Source organism: Phoenix dactylifera, chromosome 11, assembly GCF_009389715.1.
Source record: "Phoenix dactylifera cultivar Barhee BC4 chromosome 11, palm_55x_up_171113_PBpolish2nd_filt_p, whole genome shotgun sequence".
Taxonomy (NCBI): Eukaryota; Viridiplantae; Streptophyta; class Magnoliopsida; order Arecales; family Arecaceae; genus Phoenix; species Phoenix dactylifera.
In genome coordinates, this window is record NC_052402.1 from 14,223,370 (window position 1) to 14,245,994 (window position 22,625).

The following is a 22,625-nucleotide window of genomic DNA, read 5'->3' on the forward strand; positions in this document are numbered from 1 at the left end:
ATGATTTGTGATTCCTGGAAAAAATTAAAGCAGTTTCATATGAGGTGCATGGTGGCCTCCTCTATCATGAACTCTCAGGGGTTGGATAGTCCATTCCCTCTTCTCAATTGGGACTCCATTGCTGCTGTGCTGGTGTTGTGTACATTGTCGTTTGGGTTTCTATACGAATGTCTGGAACAAGATGACACCACAAGATTATAAATAATAACATTCCCCAAGGGGCTTTCAGTGAAACAGAGGAAGATCATTAAAAAAAAATGTCCTGCATTTCTACCACATTAGAATTTACAATCATCTTCCAATCTCATCATCCCTTAGATCTGTACATTTTATTACAAAACCTAACAAGAATGATAAACACCCTATCAGAATAAAACCAAGTGGGACACCGGTTGACCAGGGCACCGAGTTGATGAGGTCCTCCGGCGAATCTAGGAGACGGCGAATCCAAGGAAGTCGGCGGCGGACTTGGCCATGACGGCGGCAAACTCCGTGAAGCTAATAACACCATCGCCGTCGGTGTCAGCCTCGTGCATCATCTCGGTGAGCTCGCAGAAGGTCAGCGGCTGTCCCATCCGCGCCATCGCCCGTGCCAGCTCCGCCGCCGATATGTAACCATTGCCGTCGCGGTCGAACGACCGGAAGACGTCGAGGAGCTGTGCTTGGTTGACGAGGGCCTGCTCGCTCATCAAGGGGGCGATGGCGTCGGCGAGCTCGTTGAACTCCACGGAGCCATTTCCATTAGCATCCATCTTCGAAAGCAAGGCATGAAGCTGGTCTCCGGTTGGCTTCAAGCCGAGGGAGCGGAGGAGGGCCGCGAGCTCCAGCTGGGTGAGACTGCCGTCGGAGTCCATGTCGAACCGGGCGAAGATGTCCCTCAGCTGCTTGAGGTGCTCGCCTTGAAGCCGGCGACCCATCGCCAAAGAAATGGAAACAGCCGATCGATACTCCAAAGGGAGAAAAAAAATATGATGATAGAAAGAGAAGGGGGGAAGAGTCCGGGTGGGGTTTTGAAGAAAAGTTGTTCGACGTGTGAGGTGGGAGAAGGTTGGTAGTTTCTAATGGGAAGGTGGGAGGAAGGCGACGGTGCGATGGTTTGTATCTTTCAGCAGTGCGGTGGCCTCGGTGGTCGTCTTGGGGAAGAGATTGAAGGCTGGGAATGGGATCTACGAAGGGGGGAGGTGATATTTTTTGTGCGCTGGTTCTATTTTAGAGAAAGGCGACGCGGAAAGGACCAAGGCAAGCGCGTGGACGATGGATTTGGTCGTCAGTTGGGGCCGAGCAACAGATCGGTCAGAGGGAGTGAACCGGGTCCAGGCGAACATTCAAAAGATCGGGTTCGTTTCTATATATGGTGGGAGTTTGACTTTATGAAGGACAGACAGCTGTGAGTTGTTGTAACCCGGAATCTAACAGCTATGTTCCTCCGTATCGAGCGAACAAAATGGTACCAATTTGCTGCCATTCTTGTTGGATATGATTTTTTTTTCTATGTAGAATCAATCTATAATTAGTCTTGGTGTCTAATAACGAGAAATAAAATGGTATTAAGGGCATGAAAGGGGAAGAGGTGGGTGGAGGTGCGAGTTAACCATGTTGGAAAATTTTTGACTAGAATAATCTACTAGAATATAATCAGAAGGTTGAAAAAAGCTTATCGGGTTCGAGGCGTGTGATGTACACTGCCTAAAAATATGATTTGCTCCTTACGTATGGGTTTGCGACAAAAAAGATAAAAAGTAAGAAGTTAAAGAGTAAAAAAACTCTTTTTGTGGAAGAAACTCTTGGAAGATAGACTACTAGAAATAGAGAGAGATTGGATTGAATAAGAATTAATCCTCCGGAAGACCAATACAGTGTAGCGTTTCCGAAAGCGTCTAAAGAAAAATATAAGAGCTTTATCCTATATTTTAAAACATCTAAAATTTAAGAGATAAAGCTGAAATATTTATTTTTAAAATTAAATTTTGGTTTTTTAAGTTAATACTTGAATAATTTTTTTATAACGTAACAATTCGATTTGAGTTTTAATCCAGTCCAAAACTTTCAATTTAGGAAAAAGCAAATGCAACAAGGGTAATAATTATTTGCCTCAGTGGATCTTGAGAGGTGGTATATATATCCTTGAGATGATTCTAATATGAGTCTAACTTTCTCCTTTCCACACGAGAGAGAGAGGATGGATGTTTCGGAAGAAGGTAACTTCTTTACTCTTGATTCTGCTATTTCTTTTCTCTTTTTTTTTTTTCAAAGAAAAGGCATTTTAATTGTTACCAGATTTGCATGCCCAACTTGATTTGATTATAACTGCAAGTGTTTGTGATGCAGGAGACCTGGTCAGCTACGTACCTCTCCCGTTAGGTGAAATGGAAAAAATGAAGAGATTTTTTTCCTTGCACCATGAAGAATACCTGAATGGCATTCATTTACCAGAACCAGGAACGGAGGATAAAAAAGAGAGAGGAAAAGAAAAGAAGCCTGAAATATATTATGACCATTTTCTATAATTTCAGCATTGTAAGGAGATTTCTGTAAGATGCAAGAATGAAAAGAATCAATCTGGGCAAGAAAGGAGAACATTGAAACTTACATATCTAATATCGAACGAAAAATATCGCGACAAATTTGCCTAGCAACAGAGCTCAGTCTGAATGTCATTCAAAAATGTCATTTTAATTGTCAGGATCTGCAAATAAAAGCAGCAAGCCAATGAGATTATATCCAGATTACAATTGACAGTCAGCTGAGCAAGAGGCTTCTAAGGCTTATGGACTGCATGCTGTACTTTCCTTTGATCTGATCAACTCTGGCATCGAGTTGGGCATCAACCTTACTGACCTCTGGTACATCATGTGGCAGAACTCAGGAGTCAGGATCATCTGGCCACCCTTCAAACTGTATTTGCTGATGTTCCATCTGACTGATAATTTAGCCAGATGAATCCATGAGACAACCAATCTTTGACATGATAATTGGTGACCATGGATGCTCACAATCTACCCTAAATTCAACCCAAAATCTAAGATATTGGTTGAAAAAGATTATCATGTTGATTTCAGATGCAGGACAACTAATTAGAATACATAATGGATAGGATTGAGATCTCAACGATTATGAAATAGATGAATGATTAGCCGAATGTAAATGTACAATGTTATAAAATTAAGACCTGCGAGTCTATGGAAAAAGACCAAACACAGCCGTAGGCACATGTAACTGAAGCTGATTTGGATCCTACTGCCCTTATCTGTTTCAGATTGAATTGAGTATCTTTACAAATGTTTAAATGCTGGTTTTGGGATACAAGAGTTCTGAGTGGATTCAGGTTTAGATTTATATATAAATCTAGCCAGCCGCCACCCCCTCGTTGTTACATATGCAACCTTGAGGAAGACAGGAAAAAAAGGAAAAAATAAAACAACAACAACAATGTCATATCACAAAAAGAGTTGACTAGAAGAACTAGAAAATCATAATTGCGAAGGGTTGACTGCCTTAATTTATAGTGACAGCAATTCTGATGTGGATGCTGAGGCATACCTTCAGACAACACCTTACAGAGACATGCTGATCAAAGACACCAAAGGCAAGCCCTGGAAACGATGTGAAGAAGATATTATACAATGACATGAACCAGTCATTATATGCAGGTTTCCCTGAGAAGGATGTGTATTCCTCGAATTAAAAAACAGTGATACCAAAGGTGATTTTCTTATAAAAGTAGTATATCTGCAAAGCAGCACAAGGAACATGTCGACGACATGTAATGAAGAGTTCTAGCTTGAATTTTCGAAAGCAAAAGTTGCACAATTGATGAGATCCTTCTGAAGAACCAGTGTCCATGCACTTGTAAGCTCTTGAGAATTCGAAACTGTGAAATAATGGTGTCACTTGACACAACAGCCTAGATTTGTACAGTATTTGTCAGAAGAGAAATAAACAAAAGAAGATGCCTAAAACTGCAATTTCAAACAATTATGGAGGAACAAGTCTGCATTGTGAAGTTTAATTACATATTTCCAGCATAAGTTAAATGTGATATTCCAAAAGGCATCATATTTTCAGACAATTCAGCAGTGTTCCTTTTTTAGATAATCATCATGTACATCAAATTAAGAAAGAAAAGCCTGAGAGTGAAGATATGGTCTCAGGGACCTGCATTCCTTCAACACTGCTGATGCTGATCCCTATGTCTGCTTCTCGAAGCATGCCTACATCATTAGCACCATCACCAATTGTTAATGGTAGTTTACCAGTGCCATCTACCATGTGATGGACCTGAGATAATGGGTTTTTTTTTTTTTTGCTCTATCGAGGGAGATTATCTACAATTCTGAAAATTAAAAGGTAGAGAAAACAGAGTGCTAAGTATGGTAAATCTCAGCATTTTCCTTTTAGTCTAGTATAATGGAAAATTTTCAGTATGAAGGGCAGAGTCCTTGGAGTTGAACTTAAAATAATGAGGAAGCTTTTAACTTCGGCCTGAAGTTTAGGGCCCTCATGATCAGGAACGAGTTTTATGAATTGGAATGGAAAAAGGCATATGGAAGCAGGTAAAAAATTGCGAACAGCATCTACAATAAAACAAACAGGACTGTTGGGGGAAAAACCACAAGTCATGCCGCCACGGAGGCGCTCGGCCAAAGAGCGCCGACCGGAAAGGCGCTCGGCCAAAGAGCGCCGACCAGAAAGATGCTCGGCCAAAGAGCGCCGACCAGGAAGGCGCCCGACTAAAGAGCGCCGACCAGAGAGAGCGCCAAGAGGCGCTCGACCAAAGGGCACCAACTAGAAGGGTGCTCGGCTAGAGAGCGCCGACCCGAAAAGGCCCAACCAAAACAAATAGAGGCGCTCGGCTAGAAGGTGCCCGCCCGAAGGGCGCCGACCAGAAGTACTAGAAGTGACCCCGCCACAGGGCGCCCCTCTGGGCGACCAGCTCGGCTCGGCACCCCTGCCGAGCTGATGCCTTAACCAATACTCATCCCCACCTAACCTTTTCGAAAGGTCTGGCGGCTATATACGCGACTCCACTACAACTTGCCGCCTGCCACCATCTTTGGGCCATCAAGGCATAAGATCTCCGCAGGTATTCGGCACGACCTGCCATTAATGCATGAGACCCCCTCAAGTCTCCGATGCACTCAGTCATTTAATGAACACGGCTCAAGGCGATCTCCGGATCACTGAACCATCAAAGCGTATGGCTCTCCCTGACCGCCGGTTCACTCGGTAATAAATGCACTTACCATCCACGGACCCCAGGCCCACCACGGCCGGCGGTTCAACCACTCCAACAGGTCCGATCGACCGTGACAACTCCCTGGTTCCGGTCTGATTCGGCCTTATTCTCCACTACGCCATTAATGGGCCAAATCGTGCCCAATTATTACAAAAGAGGACAAATTCCCCTGTCACCTCCCAGGTAACACAATATCCCTCTATAAAAGGGAACCTGGGGGAAAGAAGTGGGGGGGGCCCGGACTCGGACCGGAGGATGAAAAAGAAACAGCACAGACACAATTGAGCTTAATATTCTCTTCATCTTCTCCACATATCTCTTCCTTGCTCTCTCCACATACTAGCTCCCTCTGACTTAAGCATCGGAGGGCCGGCGCCGGAAAGCCCGGCCACCGGCTTTTTTGCAGGACTCACACCCTCCAGGAGAACGCCACCAGCCGGCGCACCGCCGACCACCGTCCCTGCGGCGGAGCTCCTCCCACGGAGGACAGGACAGGACGCACTCTTCTCCGCTCTCTCATCCCCACGGAGGACGCAGTCTGCCGGCGCACCGCCGTCCGCCCTCCCGGCAACGGAGCTCCTCCTTCCCTGGTTTCGCGGCGGCCCCGGGTCCAATTTCCAGCAACAAGGACAATAACAGAAGGTTGGAGAAATCTGCTAACTTCTGCAAGCCTGCACACACTAGTCCCTTTTCAAGTCTACCCTGTCCGAGAAAGCTAAAAAATGCACTTAGTGGAAACTCCTGATATAATGATGGCCTTCAAGCATGCATATCTGAACTCATACAATGGACACATGAATGGAACATCTCTGGACATAAGAACCAAGTAGTATAGGACTTGCCAATGAAATTTTAATTGCAGTTCCGGTGTTATGCGATATCACTCTGTCCCTCACTGAACCACATTAGCCTTAGAGCAAAGCAACTGATGAAAGCATGTGAGAGGGAAAATCAGCAAAGAACTTTAGCAATCAAGTTGAGAAAATCACTTTGAACTTCTACTTCAAGAACAAGAACCAAGGATTTAGTTACGCATGCAAAAAGATGAAACTTTTGAGGTCAATCAATTTGTCTAGACAATAGAGAAGGATATTTACAAATTTTAGAAGCTTTATTGTTGTCCTTCGCATTCCCTGTCTATATATATCATCAGCAGACTCTAGCAATGTTTGCCTCTATTCGCTAACTACAAGTAACGTTATTATCGTCGTATCATAAGTTACTCTAGCAGTATCATTAAGTTTCCCTCTTTCTCCAAAGCTTTGAGGGCTGCTGTTTCCAAAGTTATAATCGTCTGCTTCAACCCTTGTCTTAGAAGACTAGTGGCAAAACTGCAAAAAATAGAGTCAAAAATCAAAATCATATAAAAGGAGATAAACAAAACATAAAAAATGCAATTGAATTATAACCAATCCAATTTTTAAGAATATAAGTTGTTATTCACCACCACTCAAAGTTGAACTTGGGACATCTCACTTGGAGAGCAAGGTACCAGCCGAGCTAAGCTAACAGCCCTACAAGAAATTGTAAATTCTAAAAGAGTAGCCAATGTTAATGGAAGTCTCCATCTTATCATCAGTCAGAACAAGAGTTTATCATGCGCAGGCTTAGGCATAAAAAATATCAAATCTCAGATAGGCTCGAAGACCTACTAAAAATGTATATATAGTTTAGACTCAAAGCTCAGCTCTAACCAGAACATATATTTTGGTTCTAGTTTGTGCAATCTTAGTTAATTTTTAGGTGCTACAAATACTGGCAATATTGTATTAGCTTTTTTTTTTTGCTTAGGATTATCATCTGTTAATAGACTCAGCTAATCATTAGTACATGGCTTCTATTACTGTGCTGGGCTTAACATGAATTAGCCCTGGATGGAGACAACATGGCACAATAGGCAAACATAATTGTCCAAGGTTTTTGTTAATGCGATCCGGACCGTCCGATCAAAGAACCACTCTTGTGACACACCCCCTTAGTCCTATAAATGCCCGCGCTCTCTACCCGCTAGGGTTTACCTTGTCATCGTCTCAAACCATCTTCGAGTCTCGCTCTGAAAAGCCCTCGCGTGAAAATGGTGAAGGGGCGGCAGGGCGAGCGCGTTAGGTGCGTCTCTTCTCTCATCCGAACCCTAATCCTAACTCTAACCCTTACCCGAACCCTAAAATTCCTCTTTCTCATCGCTTCCTCTTCTTATTTCTCGCAGGCTTTACGTTCGCGGGACGATTCTTGGCTACAAAAGGTTCATTTTTGACGAATTTTGTTCGATTGTGTTTGTTTTTTCACCGATCGGATTGGATTTAGTGGGATGAGATTTTGCTCAGGTCGAAGTCGAATCAGTATGAGAACACGTCGTTGATCCAGATCGAGGGGGTGAACACCAAGGAGGAGGTGGCCTGGTACTGCGGCAAGCGCATGGCGTACATCTACAAGGCCAAGACCAAGTCGGACGGGACCCGCTACCGGTGCATCTGGGGCAAGGTCACCCGACCTCACGGCAACAGCGGCGTCGTCCGCGCCAAGTTCAAGTCCAACCTCCCACCCAAATCCATGGGCGGGAAAGTTAGGGTTTTCATGTACCCGAGCAACATTTGAGGTGAGGCTCTAATTGCCTGTCTTTTGCGGCTTCTTTGGTTTGTTCATTCTAAGATGTATGTTTTATGATGTTTTGAGAGGGTTTGTGGATCATTTGCTTCCTCTATGATGTGAATAGAGACATCTAGGTATTTATTTTTGATTGATTATTATGAATTTTGTTAGGTGGATATGTTTTTGTTTTGCTGTATAGATCTAGAGCTTCAATTGAAAGTTCTTTCTGATAAGTTTTTGATGCATTGAGTGTTTCTTTTTAAGGTTGCAAACAGAGGAGCATTTTTTTTTTCTTGAGATGTATAATTCTACCAACGAAACGTAAAACAGATGTTTTATGATGGTGAGCGCATGGAAGAACATTGTTTTTTCTACCACCTGAAGAACCTGTTCTTTTCTATGTTTCTTCCCTATCCTTTGTGCTACAACAATGAACCTCTTTTCTGTCACCATTTGGAGTTCTACAGGGTCTGTTGTTTCCATTTCATCATTTCATGCGTTCTCACCTTCTTATTTGCCTTTATCTCTCTAGGATGGCACGTTGTGGTACACTGATCACTGCCTGTTTGACCTCATGCTTGGTTGTGATACTGGTCTCGTTGAAGACCATGATTGTCTTGCTTGCCTGCGTTAGCACTTGTTCCAAGGTTGTTGGTTTTTATGCCCATCTTTCTCATTTTCATTCAGTTATCTGTCCTGCACTTTTGAGCTCCTAACTGCATGTCTCCAATCTGGGTGTCTAGGCTTGACCCAACATCTCACGCCTATAACCTGTTTCATTGGCATTTCTGGGGTCTAAACACCACACTTACATGGGGATGCCTATGCCAGCTGTGGTTGCATAGATACAAAAGGAAGTAAAATAATGAAATGCTTGGCTTGGGGAGCTAAATATCACTTGTTAGCTGACAAGCATATCCTGCTCATTAGTATTTCTTGAATTTGTACATTTTGGATTCATTTGTTTGCTTTTGTTGAATATAGTAAGATGTCTGCAAAGGACTTGCTTGCATATACCACATCGTTCTTTGGGTATATTTGATGTGATGAGCGCACCCTACTTTTAGGCTATTTGCTGAAATGCTAGAGAAGATTCTCATTTTGCTTGTAATGGTCGTTCGTCAAAATTCTTGATTTGTTAGTGTAGATGGTGAACCAGGTTTGGGCCCAATCAGTTTACTTTCAAGATTAGCCATTTTGCTGTGTTCCTAGGTCAGAAGAATGAGATTTGCACGCACATCCTTCCTATTCAACTAACTGGTTTTAGTATGAAGTTGGAAAACTTTAGTAGAATGATCAACTTGTATTTTATTTTCTTTGAGCTGCTACTGTATTTATGCTTATGGTCAAATTGTTGGAATTATTTTGGAAGGTGAATGCTTTACCGTCCTAAAATTTAACACATTTATCTGTTGAAGCACTTGGGCATATATTTGCTGCTTAGGGAACTTTGAGATATAGGTGTAATTGTAATTTTTGAAGTCAAAAATATCTGAGGATTCATTCTCCATTTTTCATTTATGATCACTCTTAGCATCTTCTATATAGTTTTGACAGTCCCTGTAGTTTCGCCATTAGCATTCACTCTATGATCCAATCTAGCCCTCCCTGCAGTTTGTTGGTCTTGACAGTGTTGCCTCATGTCAAAACATGAGCTTCTTTTCAGGTTTTTAAGAGCTGAAAGCCTTAACATTTTCTTCTTAAGCTAGTGGGTGTAAATACTTCAAATTACAAGCTGTCTATGTCAGATACATATTTGATATTGATATTTGCTGGATATTTTTAGAACATGTATCCTATTTTTCAAAACCTAAGAAAAGGCTGCGGGTACTTCTCGGATATGCCTAGGTAACTTCAGGGAGGGGAGGAAGAAGGGGCTTTATTTTCTGATATGTCATTTTGATATTCCATAATGCTTTACAGATGCCTTTTTACTCACATATATTTGCGTGCGTGTGGTTGAATGAATGGAGTAAATGGATGTAATGTATGCATCATATGTATCAATCTAAATATTCATGTATCCTTCCATCCATCCTAGCCACAAAAATTCAGCATATCTGTATCCTACATCCATGCTTCAAAGTCCTTAAGCTGCTAGGTAGAATTGGTTATATTTTGTGGAAATGAGACAAACTACCAGGATTAGTCATTTGTTTATCTGTCATATTAATGCAAGTCTATAGAGCACATTTTAAAGACAACATAGATAAGTTTGCAGTCTTGTAAGAAACTTAGGATCAAGCAAGGTTTAAGGTTCCAGTTGAAACCAATCTGTTTCTGCTGGATTGGATTGATTTCAGCTAAGACCAATCAGAAATGGACTGAAAATTTAGATTTTGGTTAGTTCCATCCCAAGGGAAACTTCTTTTTAGCTTTTTGTTATCACATCTAGGATGTTTTCTTCTTTTTAAAATTCATCAGTGTAATCCAATTATACATTTATCTAAGGCTCTAATGATCTAAATCTCTATTTTAATTCCTTATTTTTTTGAAACTTTTGACCAAAACTCTGATATTCAGAGTGAAACCACTAAAAATGTTGACCCCTGAGGATGGTTTTTTTTTTGTTTTTGTTTTTTTTGAGGGTTGGGGGGGTGTGGGTGGGTGCTGAAACGAGGCCTCTATCTGGGAAACTAAAATCGGACCAAAAATTTTAAAATATTGGAAATATACACTTGAGTTTTCTTTAAATTATAACTCAGGGTTGCCTACAAAGAATCTCCTTTCTTTCAATAGATGATTGTTTATTGTTGAACTGTTGAGGTGGATATTGACTTGGATGCAGAGTAGGGTTAAAGATGGATAGGGGAACCATGAGATGTATTTGTCAAAATACAAGGCATCAAATTATGGTCATTTGTATGAATGTTTTTGATCCATACAATGTCATACGGACATACATACACACACATACATATATATGAACAGATTGGATATCAGTTCTTGCTTGTAGTGCTGCCTTATAATATTTACAAAGGTTCTCAAATATTTCATGATAAACTCATTGTGGCTGATATAAAAACTAGTTTCATTGATTCAAGATTAGTTGATTCATTATTATGATTTTTAACATATGAGGCAGGTTAGGAGAGAAGAAGCTAGGATTACGCTGCTGCATTGTTACGGTTGTATTGCACAACTTTTGATAAAATACAATGCATCGAATTATTGTCCTATTCATATATATGTTTCTGATCAACAGTTTCCAAGATTTCTTGCACCTTAATTTCCTTTTCTGCTTTCATATAAAACTACTACTTTTCCTATGCCCATCAGGCTTCAGTGCCTAATGGTTTTCGATCATGTAATAGCACAAAATGCTTGGATTCTGAACCTCTTTTTTTTTCCCCCTTTGTTCAGGTATATCGATGCAATGCAAATGTGACAGAAGGCAGACCTGTAGTTTAGTGGCAATTCAATTTTAATGCTCGATCGTAGTATGTCAAAATTTTTGACACGCTACTGAACTGGTTACTATTTTTGCAGTGTTCTTTGAGGAAGTGGAACTTAATTTACATATTAGAATATTATCGAATTATGTTCTCTTTTATAACGAGCAAGCCTGATAAATTGAGAGGCCAGAACATCTGGTCGTTTGGGAGCTTAGATTGTCTTGGAGGGTCGGGGTTGCAGGGAGCTGCTACCCTTGGTTGATCTAGTGCATTCCAACACATGGACCAAAGTAATACATCTCAAAGCCCTACTTTTAAGCGAGGAGGAAAAGAAAATGATTGGTGAAACTAAGACCGGGTGGAGCCTGCACTACCTCTGACTTTGCCTTAACTTGGGCTTTGCCGTTGCTTCTTCGGTGCCGATGGTGATGAGTGCAGGTCTCCGCTGCTACCCAGTGGTGCATGGGACTTGTATCTGCATTTCTTTTTCTTCCTCTTTCTCATCATAATTTTAGATTTCTTCCTTCCTAGCCTCCAATCGGGTCACCCGTGACAACTAGTCTGCTCATGGCAGATGACATGGGAGTAGGGCCGCTACTGGCTTGGATCTGGTGACAGCAGCAGGCAAAGTGGAAAGCAACCCCTTGGTACGTTAGTGCAGGTGAAAATTTTGGATCAAAGAACTATATCATCAAATATTTAACTGAGATGAAATATTTAGCCGGCAAGGTATCAACTTCTTCACCTGCCGCATGACATGTTTTAAGGTACTTGTTATGATATGATGGTAACGGCGACAAATTGGTTTTACTGAGGGGTTTGGTGCTCTTGATAGTAAAGCACTAATGGTCTCTGATGTTAATAATATGATAAAATCCTTGATAAAAAAAAGAAGCACTAATTATCTCTGAAGGTCATAATGTGATATAAAATCCTGTGTAAAAGCGCTAGTGTTTTCTAATGTTCATAATATGATAAAATCTGAAACTGAAATTTAGGTTTTGAATTGCGAGACGGGGTTGGCTGGGCGCTGTTCCGGCCAGGCCGGATGGACACGTCCATGAGTTGTTGCAGTCCCCTGCATTTAGGATGCTGGCTTCCGACTGCCATGCCATTGATGACCACCCATTGTTCCCTGAGATTGAAGGGTTCATTTGGGAGGTGGATGCGACCCCGATCATGGAAGAGCTGATGAGGAGCGAAAATACCAACATTGCATACTGGGGTAGACGTGTTGGAGAATGGAGCATGTTTTCCAAGGAATAGGGAAAACGGAGTTTTGACAATAAGTGGTAAACGGTGAGGAAAATGGGCCCAATGATGGACCTCATGAGGAGTAAAGACAGCACCAGGCTTGCAGGCAACTACTCTTCGTTGGTTCAACCTGCAACACAAACTGTATGTCGCGATATATATTTTAAATAAATGCAATGACTATTTATGAATTAGCGGTCTTGCAATTTTCCAGCAAAATTTCAAATTACGAGCAATTTATTCTGTAGTTGGGAGGGTGTCTCGCTTCTTGTATGACGAGAAAAATCATTTGATTTAAATGCATTATCTGGCTAGCCGTTCGTAATCATCTCATCACCGTCGACATCATTCTCATCATGATTATTGTTGTGGTTCAAATCTGGCCCAAGGATGACCAAGCTGGAGGAGTCGAAGGAGCTGCCGCAGTGCGGAGGACGACGATGGGAGCCACCTCTTGCGACGGATCGGGGGTCTCTGCACGAAGCCTCACCGGTGTTTTCGGTGAGGGCCCTCCGACGATCAAGTTAGAATGGATTTTAGTAGGTCCAGCCAAAAGTTCCTTCAATATTACCTGTCGAGGGTTTTTATAATTCCGATAGCGGTACTCAAGTAGTGAAGGCATGGCCCATTCCCATCATGAGGGGGAGTGGTGCGCAGTCAAAACTTGCTTGTGGCCGCGGTGGAGTCCGTTCCTAGGAACGGTGAGGCGTTGACAGTCATAGCAAGGTATGGCCGGAGTAGCATAGCGTTGTCCTTGGACTACTGAGGGCCAGCTAGCAAAGCGTGGTATAGTGGCGTCGCGATGTACGGCCACGTAGGAGAGCGTGGGCACGCAAATGGGTGCTAACGTCGGCAAGGCCGAACTCGCTGAGAGGTCGCATCATGCATTTGGCGAGGTCGACTTGACAGGTGTCGAAGTATGCCCGACGAGGTACTCCAAGCTCAGGGGTCGGGGCATGTAATTGGAAAGGGCACCCCGAGCTCGATTGGGGGCGCGTTGGCAAATAAAAAGGGCGCCCCGAACTTGGCCGAGGCGCGTCGGCGAATAAGGAAGGCACTTCGGATTTGGCTGGGGCGCATCGGCGATGAGGAGGGCGCCCCGAATTTGGCCGGGGCGTGTTGGCGAATATCCGAAGTTGGAGGAACTTTTGGCGAAGTCCGAGGTCGAGCTGATTCTGAGCCCGATCGAGAACACGTCTGGTCGGCATTGGTATCTATTGAGCTGAAATTAGGTGGCTTTTTTATTATGGGCTGAACGATCCATCTCGGCCCCCCCCCCCCCCCCCCCCCCCCCCAAAAAAAAAACAATTATTTAGTACATCTAAGCAATAATCCATTAAAAATAAAAAATAAAAAAACTGTGCTCTGGTTTGGTTAAAGCACTTTTTGTCTTCTCTCTCTCTTTTTTTATCTATTATGACGATGACTATTAATTTGTTTCATCTTTGAGGGAAAATGAAGACGAGAATCTCCACCTGGAATGATGGGACATGACATTTGTCTTAACCAGAGGGAAAGTTTTATCCCCCCCATGAATATTTATTCCGCATGAATGTGTCCGTGAGTGTATGGGAGAGAGAGATCCAAAGTTTAACAGGAAGAGTATCTGTTAAACGGTTGTCATACAATGCCGACAATTTTAAGGCGTTTCATTGTTTGCTGGCCGAGATTTTTTTTTTTTTTTAATTAGCAGAACCTTTTGGGTAAGAAAAGATAAAAATGAAGCCTGATCAAACTTATGAACTATTTCATAGAAAGAGGTAGAGATAATCCTAAACACACCCATTAAGTTTTCAAACGAATCCGAAAAGATGTGAATCTGAAAAGATGTCAATCTTCACTTGATTACAAACCATGGACCACGTCAGAGAAAGCAGGAAAGACAGCAATCATGCGTGGAAAATCCTCATCACGATGGTCAATTCAAGACAAATAAATAAAAAGTAGCAATTTGCAATATAAGTATGAATTGGCCGGGATTCGTACGAGAGCAGTGTTTGTCACGCATGCAAAAGAAATGAAGGCCACGGAGCCGGAGAAAGAGAAGAACATGTCAACTCCGAGGATGGTAACTAACTTACGATACAATCCCTCGATCTTATCCGAGAATGATCCATTTTAAAAAGATTTGGGACTGACGAGCTTGGGCTATAAACGAACTAACCTGTTGAGATGTATTTATTAAGTAGATTGGATTCAGATTAGATTTTTGATCTATTTAATTTATTTTAAATTATTTAATAATTGGATCTAACTCATTGAATCGGTTTAACAATTGTTTAATCAATTTAAAATCCGCTTAACTTCTGTCCGACCCGTTTATCTTCACTCACTTAATCTATTTAATTTGTTTGAGTCCATTTAACTCATTAAAAATTTATTTAACTAGTTTAACTCATTTAATCTGACTTGACATATTTAATAAATGAGTTAGATGAGTCGAATTGAATTATATATTTAATAAATAGATTATATTCAAATGTAAAATTTTAATTTGTTTAATAAATAGGTCAAATTCAGTTTGATGAATTTTTGATCCAACTCATATCTGGTCTGACTTGTATCTAATCTGATCCGACCTAATTGCTATTCCTACTAATTTTTTTTAATAATTTCTGTAGGTTGTTGTATCTATCATCTGTTGTATAGAACATTACTTAAAACCTTTTTTTCTTTTTTTAATAAAAAAGGACAGGGTTTTGAGGTTGAGGAGGAGCTTTAATTAGGGCTGCACGAGTGCATAGCACTGAACCTTGCGTAACAAATTCGGAACCAAGCCGGTCCAATCGGAAACCGTTTTACTGAACCATGCCCTTAGTCTGGCTTCGCGGTAACCTTACCACAGAATGATTAGATGCCAGCTATGATGCAAAGCTATAAAACCCCTGGTCGTAGAACTCTCTCTCCCCCACCCCTACCTGGGTATCTTCTGGCTGCATCCCCTAATCCGTAAGCATATTCTTTTCCCATCTCCTCTTTCTTCTTTTTTCTTCCCCTTAATTCTGCTATAATAATTGATGGATTGAAAGAAAGATGCGATCTTTGTGGGTTCTGTGGCAGATTTTTCAGGATTTCAAACGAAATTATTGTTTTTTAAGGCACAATACCCTTCGTAAAATTTGATTCCTTCTTCTGAAGATTTACATTGCTGGATTTTATTTGTTCGTATGAAAAAGGTTTCAGGATTTCTTTTCTCTGTACGACATTACAACTTAAGTTTTTTTTCTTTTTTTTGGTGGTGGTGGTGGTGGTGGTGGTGGTGGGGGGGGGGGGGGGGGGCATGGTTTTTCTTGCTTGGGGGAAGGAAGAAATGTGAGAATATAGGTAGGCATTTATTTCTTTTAACTTGCTATCGTTAATCTGTTGAAGAAGGTTGATTTTTGTTAAATCTTGGAATGAAATTGGAAGAAGTTCTTTACACTGGGGATGGAGACATGGCGAGAAGATTATCCGAGAAAGTTTTTGATCATTGTTTTTGTGAAGTGAGAGATAAGAAGGGAAAACGAGCGATCTGTTACAAACACGAAATTCTTTACAGAAATTCATTTTTTATATCTTATTCTTAAGTTGCCCCTTTGTTCCTTCCCCCTTGCAAATTATGAGAAGTAGGTACCAGTAAATCTGACTTAGGAAAGCCTTGGAATAATTTTTTTTCGCAAACCATGTAATTTCTGCTAAATGTACTATAGTTATCCCATGAAAATTCATGATAAAGGGATGTAATTATAAATGTACGGATTGAATGTTATGAGATCAGATAACAATAAAATAGTTACTCAAGAAAAGAGAGAAATAAGAGATGAAAGGGAAAAATGAAGAATTGATCGGTAAAGATGCTTTCTTCTGTATATTTGTCCAAGATCAGGGAGTTTTTCTCCCTCTTGCAACAAGGACACAGAATTATCTTACCAATTAGCGTTACGAATTTCGGTGACAAGACTGAAACCTCTCAAGCATCTGAAAGATATATTTAACCCAAAATTGTATCAAAATTTACAAACCTTGACAATCTCTTTTAGAAAGCTACAACTATGGGGAACTTAAACTTCTAAACACATACCAACTTGTTGTCCTTTTTTTTCCCCTCCCCACAAATAAGATGCATTAGATTTAAAGAATCCTCTTGACTCATCCTGCAAGCAAAACTGAGCAGTTCCCACATCTTAAGACTGCAAGATTTACATTTGTTTTTCTGGAGCAATCTTAGTTGCCACAAAACAGTCAACTTTCAACTTTTGAATGGTCTTTTAGTGTTTTACCATGTCTCCTCATTGGGACAATGCAAAACTTAATTGAATATTTTCCAACCGAAGTGGCACTCAGCCAATAGAGTCTTCGCTTCCTAGTACACGGAATCTGTCATTTTTCTGCTGCTTTAGGGATTACACTGAGACTCCAGATCGTAATATGTGGTCTCTAGTGAGTTCTTAGTATGGCTATGGACCTTCTCATTTGAAAAGTTGTATATTTTTTTTTGGTTCAAATGTTCTTAGTAAGAGACTCTTTGATAATTGCTGTCTCATTATTAATATTTCTACTATATATCGCACCCCAACGAGAGAAACTGTGTTGAAATTGATATCCCTTCAACCAACTGTAGATTTGCCTCTTTTCACTAAATTATCATTAGGTCTGTGGGATACATATGATCAGTTCAACTTCAAGAAGCTTGTGATGGATGGCTATGAAACAATGAAATATCTGGGATTATGTTTATGGTCGACATTGTGATCCAATAACATCTAGTGCTTGTAACTGGGTGGATGGAAGGAAAATTAGATGGATAGTTATGACCCATCAAACAGTGAAATATTTAGAATTTTATTTTTGCCATTATTTATGTGCATTTTATAACCCATGTGATGCATGTAACCGATACGAGAGGAAGGATTAGTTTGTGATGGCTTTGATTCATTAACCAATGGAAAAGGGACTTTTGTTATTATCTTTTTTACTTTATGTGGTTTGATAAATGTACTCGTATTTTTGACTACTACAACAATGTGAGTACTAGGACCAAACAGTATACTTATAAACATTTCACAGCTAAGGTTCAGCATCAATTTTACCTTTATATGCTAGGCTAACACATTATATATAACAGAAAGAGATTCACTACTCTTGATGTTATGGCTTCATATAATGTTTCCTTTCGCAATAGAAATATACCGTTTTGATCTGATTTGATTGGAATAACCGGATGCTCTAGTTCTTTCTTTATGTTTAATTATCAAAATTGGATCGGAAATTTATTGCTAATTCTGGTTTTAGGAGATATCAATGGATAATGATTGATGTTCTAGTATACGAAGGGCATGTTTTCAGGCGAGCCATATCGGTGGCTCATCGGTACGGTTTAGCCATTGAAAACAGCTTGCTGCCGGAGCCGGAGAAGGAGAAGAGAGAGAGAGCGAGTAGGGGAGGGAGGGTGAAGGCGGCGGACAGCAGCGGAGGCTGCGACTAAAAAATTTGGGATGTTTTAAGTGAAGTCGGCAAATCAATTGCCGACTTCACTTAAAAAATTCCAAATTAAAAAATTTGGAATTTTTAAGTGAAGTCGGCAAACGATTTGCCGACTCACTTAAAAAATTCCAATTTTTTTAGCCGCGGCTCAGCCTCGGCCTCCACCACCCGCCTCGGCCTCCGCCACCCCCTGCAGCCCTCTATTGGCATCCACCGCCGCTTGTTCTCCCTCTCTTCCCCTCTCTCTCTCTCTATTTTTCTCTTCTTCTTCTCCGGCTCTTGCGTTTTCTCTATCGTACGGGCCTGGCATGGCCCGTACCGACTTGTGCCGCTGGAGAATCGGTACAGTTTTCGGTACCAGTTCCTCTGACCTTGGCGAAAGGGCATAGATTCATCAAATGTTTGATGCTTATGAAGCCATGGGACTCTAAACTAGGATTTTAGTTGTATATTTGTCATTAATTTCTAAATTTTACTCTCAAGTGTTCCAAAATCTTTTCCTTACCTCTATGTCATTACATGCGCAGCATGACTATCACCAAGCTTCTGTCAAAGGCAAAGGTGTTATTTGAACAACATTCAAGTCTTATCTTGGACTACAATCCCTTCATTTCTAGATGGAAACCTGTCACATTCGAGGAATCCCTCAAATTTGTAAGAAAAGTAAAGGTGAGAAACATTTGGAATAAAATCTCCTCCTGAGTAATCTATGCTGCTGAGTGTAAAGGAATTTAAACTAATGAAGGATTAAGAATAAAAAAAATTAACAATAGCTCAGGGGGTGATTATATGAAGAGTATATAGTTGCACTTTTTCTAATTTTTGTATTAAAAAAATTGGTAGCTATTTTTCTGCAATGCATTTTTGCCTGGTTAAAGTAGAATGATGAAAGTGTTGCCAGTTAGGCTGGCCTGCATCACTGCATTTGTGTTATTTGTTGGTCACAGTACTTGAACCAACAACCATTAGCACTTCCTAGGGTAATCACCCTAAGCCATGTTGGATGGTGTATTCTTTCAAGATAACATAAGTTCCAGGTTATGCTGATTTTGTTATTTGAACCCCATTATTCACTGATCAATGCATAACCATAGTTCATCGTGAAAATGATATGAGATAGAACACATTACCTTTTTAAATTTTGCTAAATCTAGATTGAGAAGTCGAAGTATAATTGAATTTTGATACAATTTTTTTACTTTTACAATGCATTATAAGGTTTGACTAAACGGATGCAAGTTCCAGTTTGTTAGAGATTTGGCTTCAGTTAAATATGACATCACATGTTGCTTATGACTGTATCTTGATGAAGTACCGAGTACTAAAGATTTATTATTTTCATCAGTGTCTTGCTTCACTCGTATGAAAATATCCACCACCATTATCAGATAGACAAATTTCACAATTTGTTTTCTTGTGTTCAATGTTTAGCCCAACCTCTTCACAATTGGGGCTGCATGGTTATTATTTCCATGTTTGACCTGCACAAGGGATGCATTTTACCTTTTCATGAACTTGATCATGTTAAATGGTATCTTTACTGCAACAAAACCCATGATTTAATTTCTTCTTCATCCTCGCTAGTTTTTTGCTGGAACCTGTGCATTTTTCTTACTGCTTTGAAACCAACAGTGAAATTTTAGTATCCTTATTGTCAATCATATGATCAATATGAGCCTGATCTTTTAAATACAGGTTCATCTTCTCTGCTACTCCATTTTTTTTTCCATAAAGCTCCACTCTGAAATAAGTCACTGAGCCTAAGAAAACTGACAAATCTGCATGCTAAAGGCTCAAATCATTATGTATTTTACCTGTATGGTCGATTTAAAGGATGATATCAGATATCTGGCTATGTTGGTATTAGCATGAATTGACCTTAAATCGTTATTGAGCTTGTGGAAGATAAAATGAAAATGGGTACTCATAAGTATACTATGCTACATTTTGGGGGAAAACATAAATTTAACATGTGTGATGCATGTATCAGATGCCATTGCGTGCAATAAGTGTCTGCTTAGGCCTTTCCTCTAACCTAGAGGACCCTAAAGGACCACTTAGCCGTTTATTATTGACCAAGGACATAAAATCAGCCTCTCAGAGATTCAGAGGGGATTTGTATGGTGAGAAGATTTTGGGGGCACTGCATCTCTTACATTTTAATGGCAATCATGTCTGATCTTTTTCTCTTTCTTTCCTCAATTAGAAGACTGTGAAAGGGACTCCCCAACACTCACACTCTCAAATTAAATGGTCAGATCAACTGCTTGATATCAGCTATACAAAAATTTGGTTTTGTGCTTATCCTTTTGTCTTCATTTATTTTTTGCTTTCCTCCTTTTTTGGTTGCAGTAATTTTTACCAGAAAATAAAACTGGACATACCTTTCATAGAATAGTGGAAGTGTTTGTGGTTGTGATATCATTCTTAACTTAATTGAATGATGGATCTCAAACCATCTAATTTCTTTTCTTCTGACTTGCATTGGTTCTGGCAGGCTCGTGATTATCATTTGTATTCGTCGTTGTTTGAGATTCTAGGTCAGGAAAACACGTCCCCAGAAATCTACCAACAGGTACACCGGATGTGGTTATCTCAATGGCACTATATTTTTGTGTACTTAAAATGTGTTTGCATGCTGTATTTGTTTTCTTTTGCAGCTTGTACTGCTTTTTCAGAACCACGATGATTTGCAAGTGGAGCTCAAACGTTTCAGACCACAAGCCCAAGCACGATTTCTGGTTCCATGGCTTGTGTTTCTTCTTCTGCCTCTATCTGTCTTGAGCTTATATCTCATCTTCTTTGAGAAACCACTGAGATGTCTGTTAGAACACAACATAAACAAAACTCCCTCATTGTAAAATCGATTTTTATTTAATAAATTATTAAATAATCTTCCTGTATAATTGTTCGGTTGACTTGGTTTAAAGCTGCCTGGCCAAAGTATCTAGTATTATCACTGCATTGACTACTCCCCCCACATTTATGTGTTCGATCGGATTCAAGGAAGCACTCATGCCAGTGGAACATTTCATCAGATTGCCACAACACAGTTACCTTTATCTATTGAGGCCCTCGGATATATTTTGCACACTTACAGATCTCAAAGCATCAAGTACAGCAGTCGAAGATGGAAACTTCAAAGGTTGCAGACCAAACAACAGCAGTATTATGGACCTAACCGAGTTTCTGTGAATGACCCATTATATATATATTGTCATAACTATCCCAAAAACTATTTGGCTCAAAGACCATTATCTACCAGAAAAAATGTCATTCTTTAATTTCATCCTCTGGAAATAGATTCCGGGTTGACAGAGCCGGTTTATAATCTGTGTTTCTCAAGCTATGGAACGCTTGGACTAGATCTTTTTGTGGGTATCAAGGTTTGAACTAACGGCTGCTGTGGTGACTTCAGAGCCCGCCATTGTGTTATATAACATAAACTCAGATGATGACTGTTATTTAGCCTTCATGTAATTCTAACGGCGGTTATATGATGGGAATAGCATCTATTATTTGGATACCGCATGTTTCTACTGCTCATGTTCGGCCAGTATGCTCTGGGACCAAAGGTGTATAACCACGGGATTTGTTGCCGAACGGAGGAATCGGTTGATTATGGAGTTTAGTAGTTGTTTTTGGTGTATGCATAATGATTCAAAACGTTTTTCATATTTTTGATCAATTTATACAATTCGTCTCCAGTTTGATCCTGAAACTGTCCAAATCATTGGGTCGGCATGGTTTTTCTAAGCTCCAAGCTTAGAAAGGTCGAACAAGCTACGAGCTTAGAAAGGTCGAATAAGCTACAAGCTATAGAGGTTGGATGGCGAGAGTGGTCAATTGAAGCTCTAGTTAGATGAAGATGCTTGTATGGCACTGGTCGTCCGACCTGAAAATAAATAAAAAGTCCACTTGCTGAAAGTTCTCCGGCGAAGAACCTTCCAATGTCTAAGTCGGGTAGGAATTTTGGAAAACAATGAAAATTTGAGAGAGAGTGGTCGCGAGTAAGTGAAAAAAGCGTAGAGAAAAAGTATACCTGGAGCTCTCCTGAACGCTGCTTGTATAGGGCGAGGGTCAGCACCAATTACTGAGTGAGGTGAACATGCACCTTAATTACTCGATAATTACCCATGTATTACGCACGTCGGCTTATCTACAAGTGATCCTGGGCCAAGCTATAACCATCGCCCGTTGAAAAGAATTTAAGTGGCTATATGGTGCCTTTGATGAGGCCGCATGGTGAACTTTCATTGGTCAGTGATGGTTGGATTCGAGGCATATCAACAGGCATTTATAGGATCCTCTTAGAGATGGTCGAAATAAGCCGCTTGAAGATATATGCTGCAGCATCTCGAACATGGTGACTGGTTCTCGAGTGGAAATTGTAGTCGAATCGCCAAATAAGTCTCTTTTGGGCATCCAAGATTTATCTCCGGGTGAGATTGTTCTCTAGCCACTATATCTGCATCAATATATCATTTATGCTGCCATAACTATAGTGAGGAACAATTGTGCATCCATGCATGCATGGTAAACTTTTTATTAAGTCACATATTTAGTGGTAAATTTTAATATATTGTGGACCTATATAAACATTGAAATCCTTTTTTTTCCCTTAACTCAAATCGTCAAGTTGTTGGATAGTTAAGTTAGTTTCTTCTTTTGTTTCATGTTTTTTGGGT

At 40.4% G+C, this 22,625-nt stretch overlaps 3 protein-coding genes across 3 annotated transcripts; 2 read left to right on the forward strand and 1 right to left on the reverse strand.

Moving 5' to 3' along the window:
- Positions 1-195: 195 nt before the first annotated feature.
- LOC103715132 (probable calcium-binding protein CML14) lies at positions 196-1,438 on the reverse strand. Its single transcript, XM_008802665.3, has one exon. It carries the CDS (start codon positions 915-917, stop codon positions 432-434), a length of 486 nt encoding a protein of 161 aa, XP_008800887.1. The 5' UTR covers positions 918-1,438; the 3' UTR covers positions 196-431.
- A 5,704-nt stretch (positions 1,439-7,142) lies between these two features.
- LOC103715133 (60S ribosomal protein L35a-1-like) lies at positions 7,143-11,429 on the forward strand. Its single transcript, XM_008802666.4, has 4 exons — positions 7,143-7,342; positions 7,443-7,478; positions 7,561-7,832; positions 11,189-11,429. Exons 1-3 carry the CDS (start codon positions 7,311-7,313, stop codon positions 7,829-7,831), a joined length of 339 nt encoding a protein of 112 aa, XP_008800888.1. The 5' UTR covers positions 7,143-7,310; the 3' UTR covers position 7,832; positions 11,189-11,429.
- Positions 11,430-15,349: 3,920 nt separating this feature from the next.
- On the forward strand, positions 15,350-20,843 carry LOC103715134 (paired amphipathic helix protein Sin3-like 3). Its single transcript, XM_039131707.1, has 4 exons — positions 15,350-15,423; positions 18,465-18,606; positions 20,435-20,512; positions 20,598-20,843. The coding sequence occupies exons 2-4, from the start codon at positions 18,466-18,468 to the stop codon at positions 20,796-20,798; spliced, it is 420 nt and encodes a 139-aa protein (XP_038987635.1). The 5' UTR covers positions 15,350-15,423; position 18,465; the 3' UTR covers positions 20,799-20,843.
- The last annotated feature ends 1,782 nt before the right edge of the window (positions 20,844-22,625 follow it).

Excerpts from the sequence above, each read along its gene's own strand:
- LOC103715134 (XM_039131707.1), top strand. The coding sequence starts at position 18,466 with ATGACTATCACCAAGCTTCTGTCAAAGGCAAAGGTGTTATTTGAACAA. Across the intron at positions 18,607-20,434 it reads AATTTGTAAGAAAAGTAAAG|GCTCGTGATTATCATTTGTA; the intron begins GTGAGAAACATT and ends TGGTTCTGGCAG. Across the intron at positions 20,513-20,597 it reads CCCCAGAAATCTACCAACAG|CTTGTACTGCTTTTTCAGAA; the intron begins GTACACCGGATG and ends TTTCTTTTGCAG.
- LOC103715132 (XM_008802665.3), bottom strand. The coding sequence starts at position 917 with ATGGGTCGCCGGCTTCAAGGCGAGCACCTCAAGCAGCTGAGGGACATC.
- LOC103715133 (XM_008802666.4), top strand. The coding sequence starts at position 7,311 with ATGGTGAAGGGGCGGCAGGGCGAGCGCGTTAG. Across the intron at positions 7,343-7,442 it reads CGGCAGGGCGAGCGCGTTAG|GCTTTACGTTCGCGGGACGA; the intron begins GTGCGTCTCTTC and ends TATTTCTCGCAG. Across the intron at positions 7,479-7,560 it reads ACGATTCTTGGCTACAAAAG|GTCGAAGTCGAATCAGTATG; the intron begins GTTCATTTTTGA and ends GATTTTGCTCAG.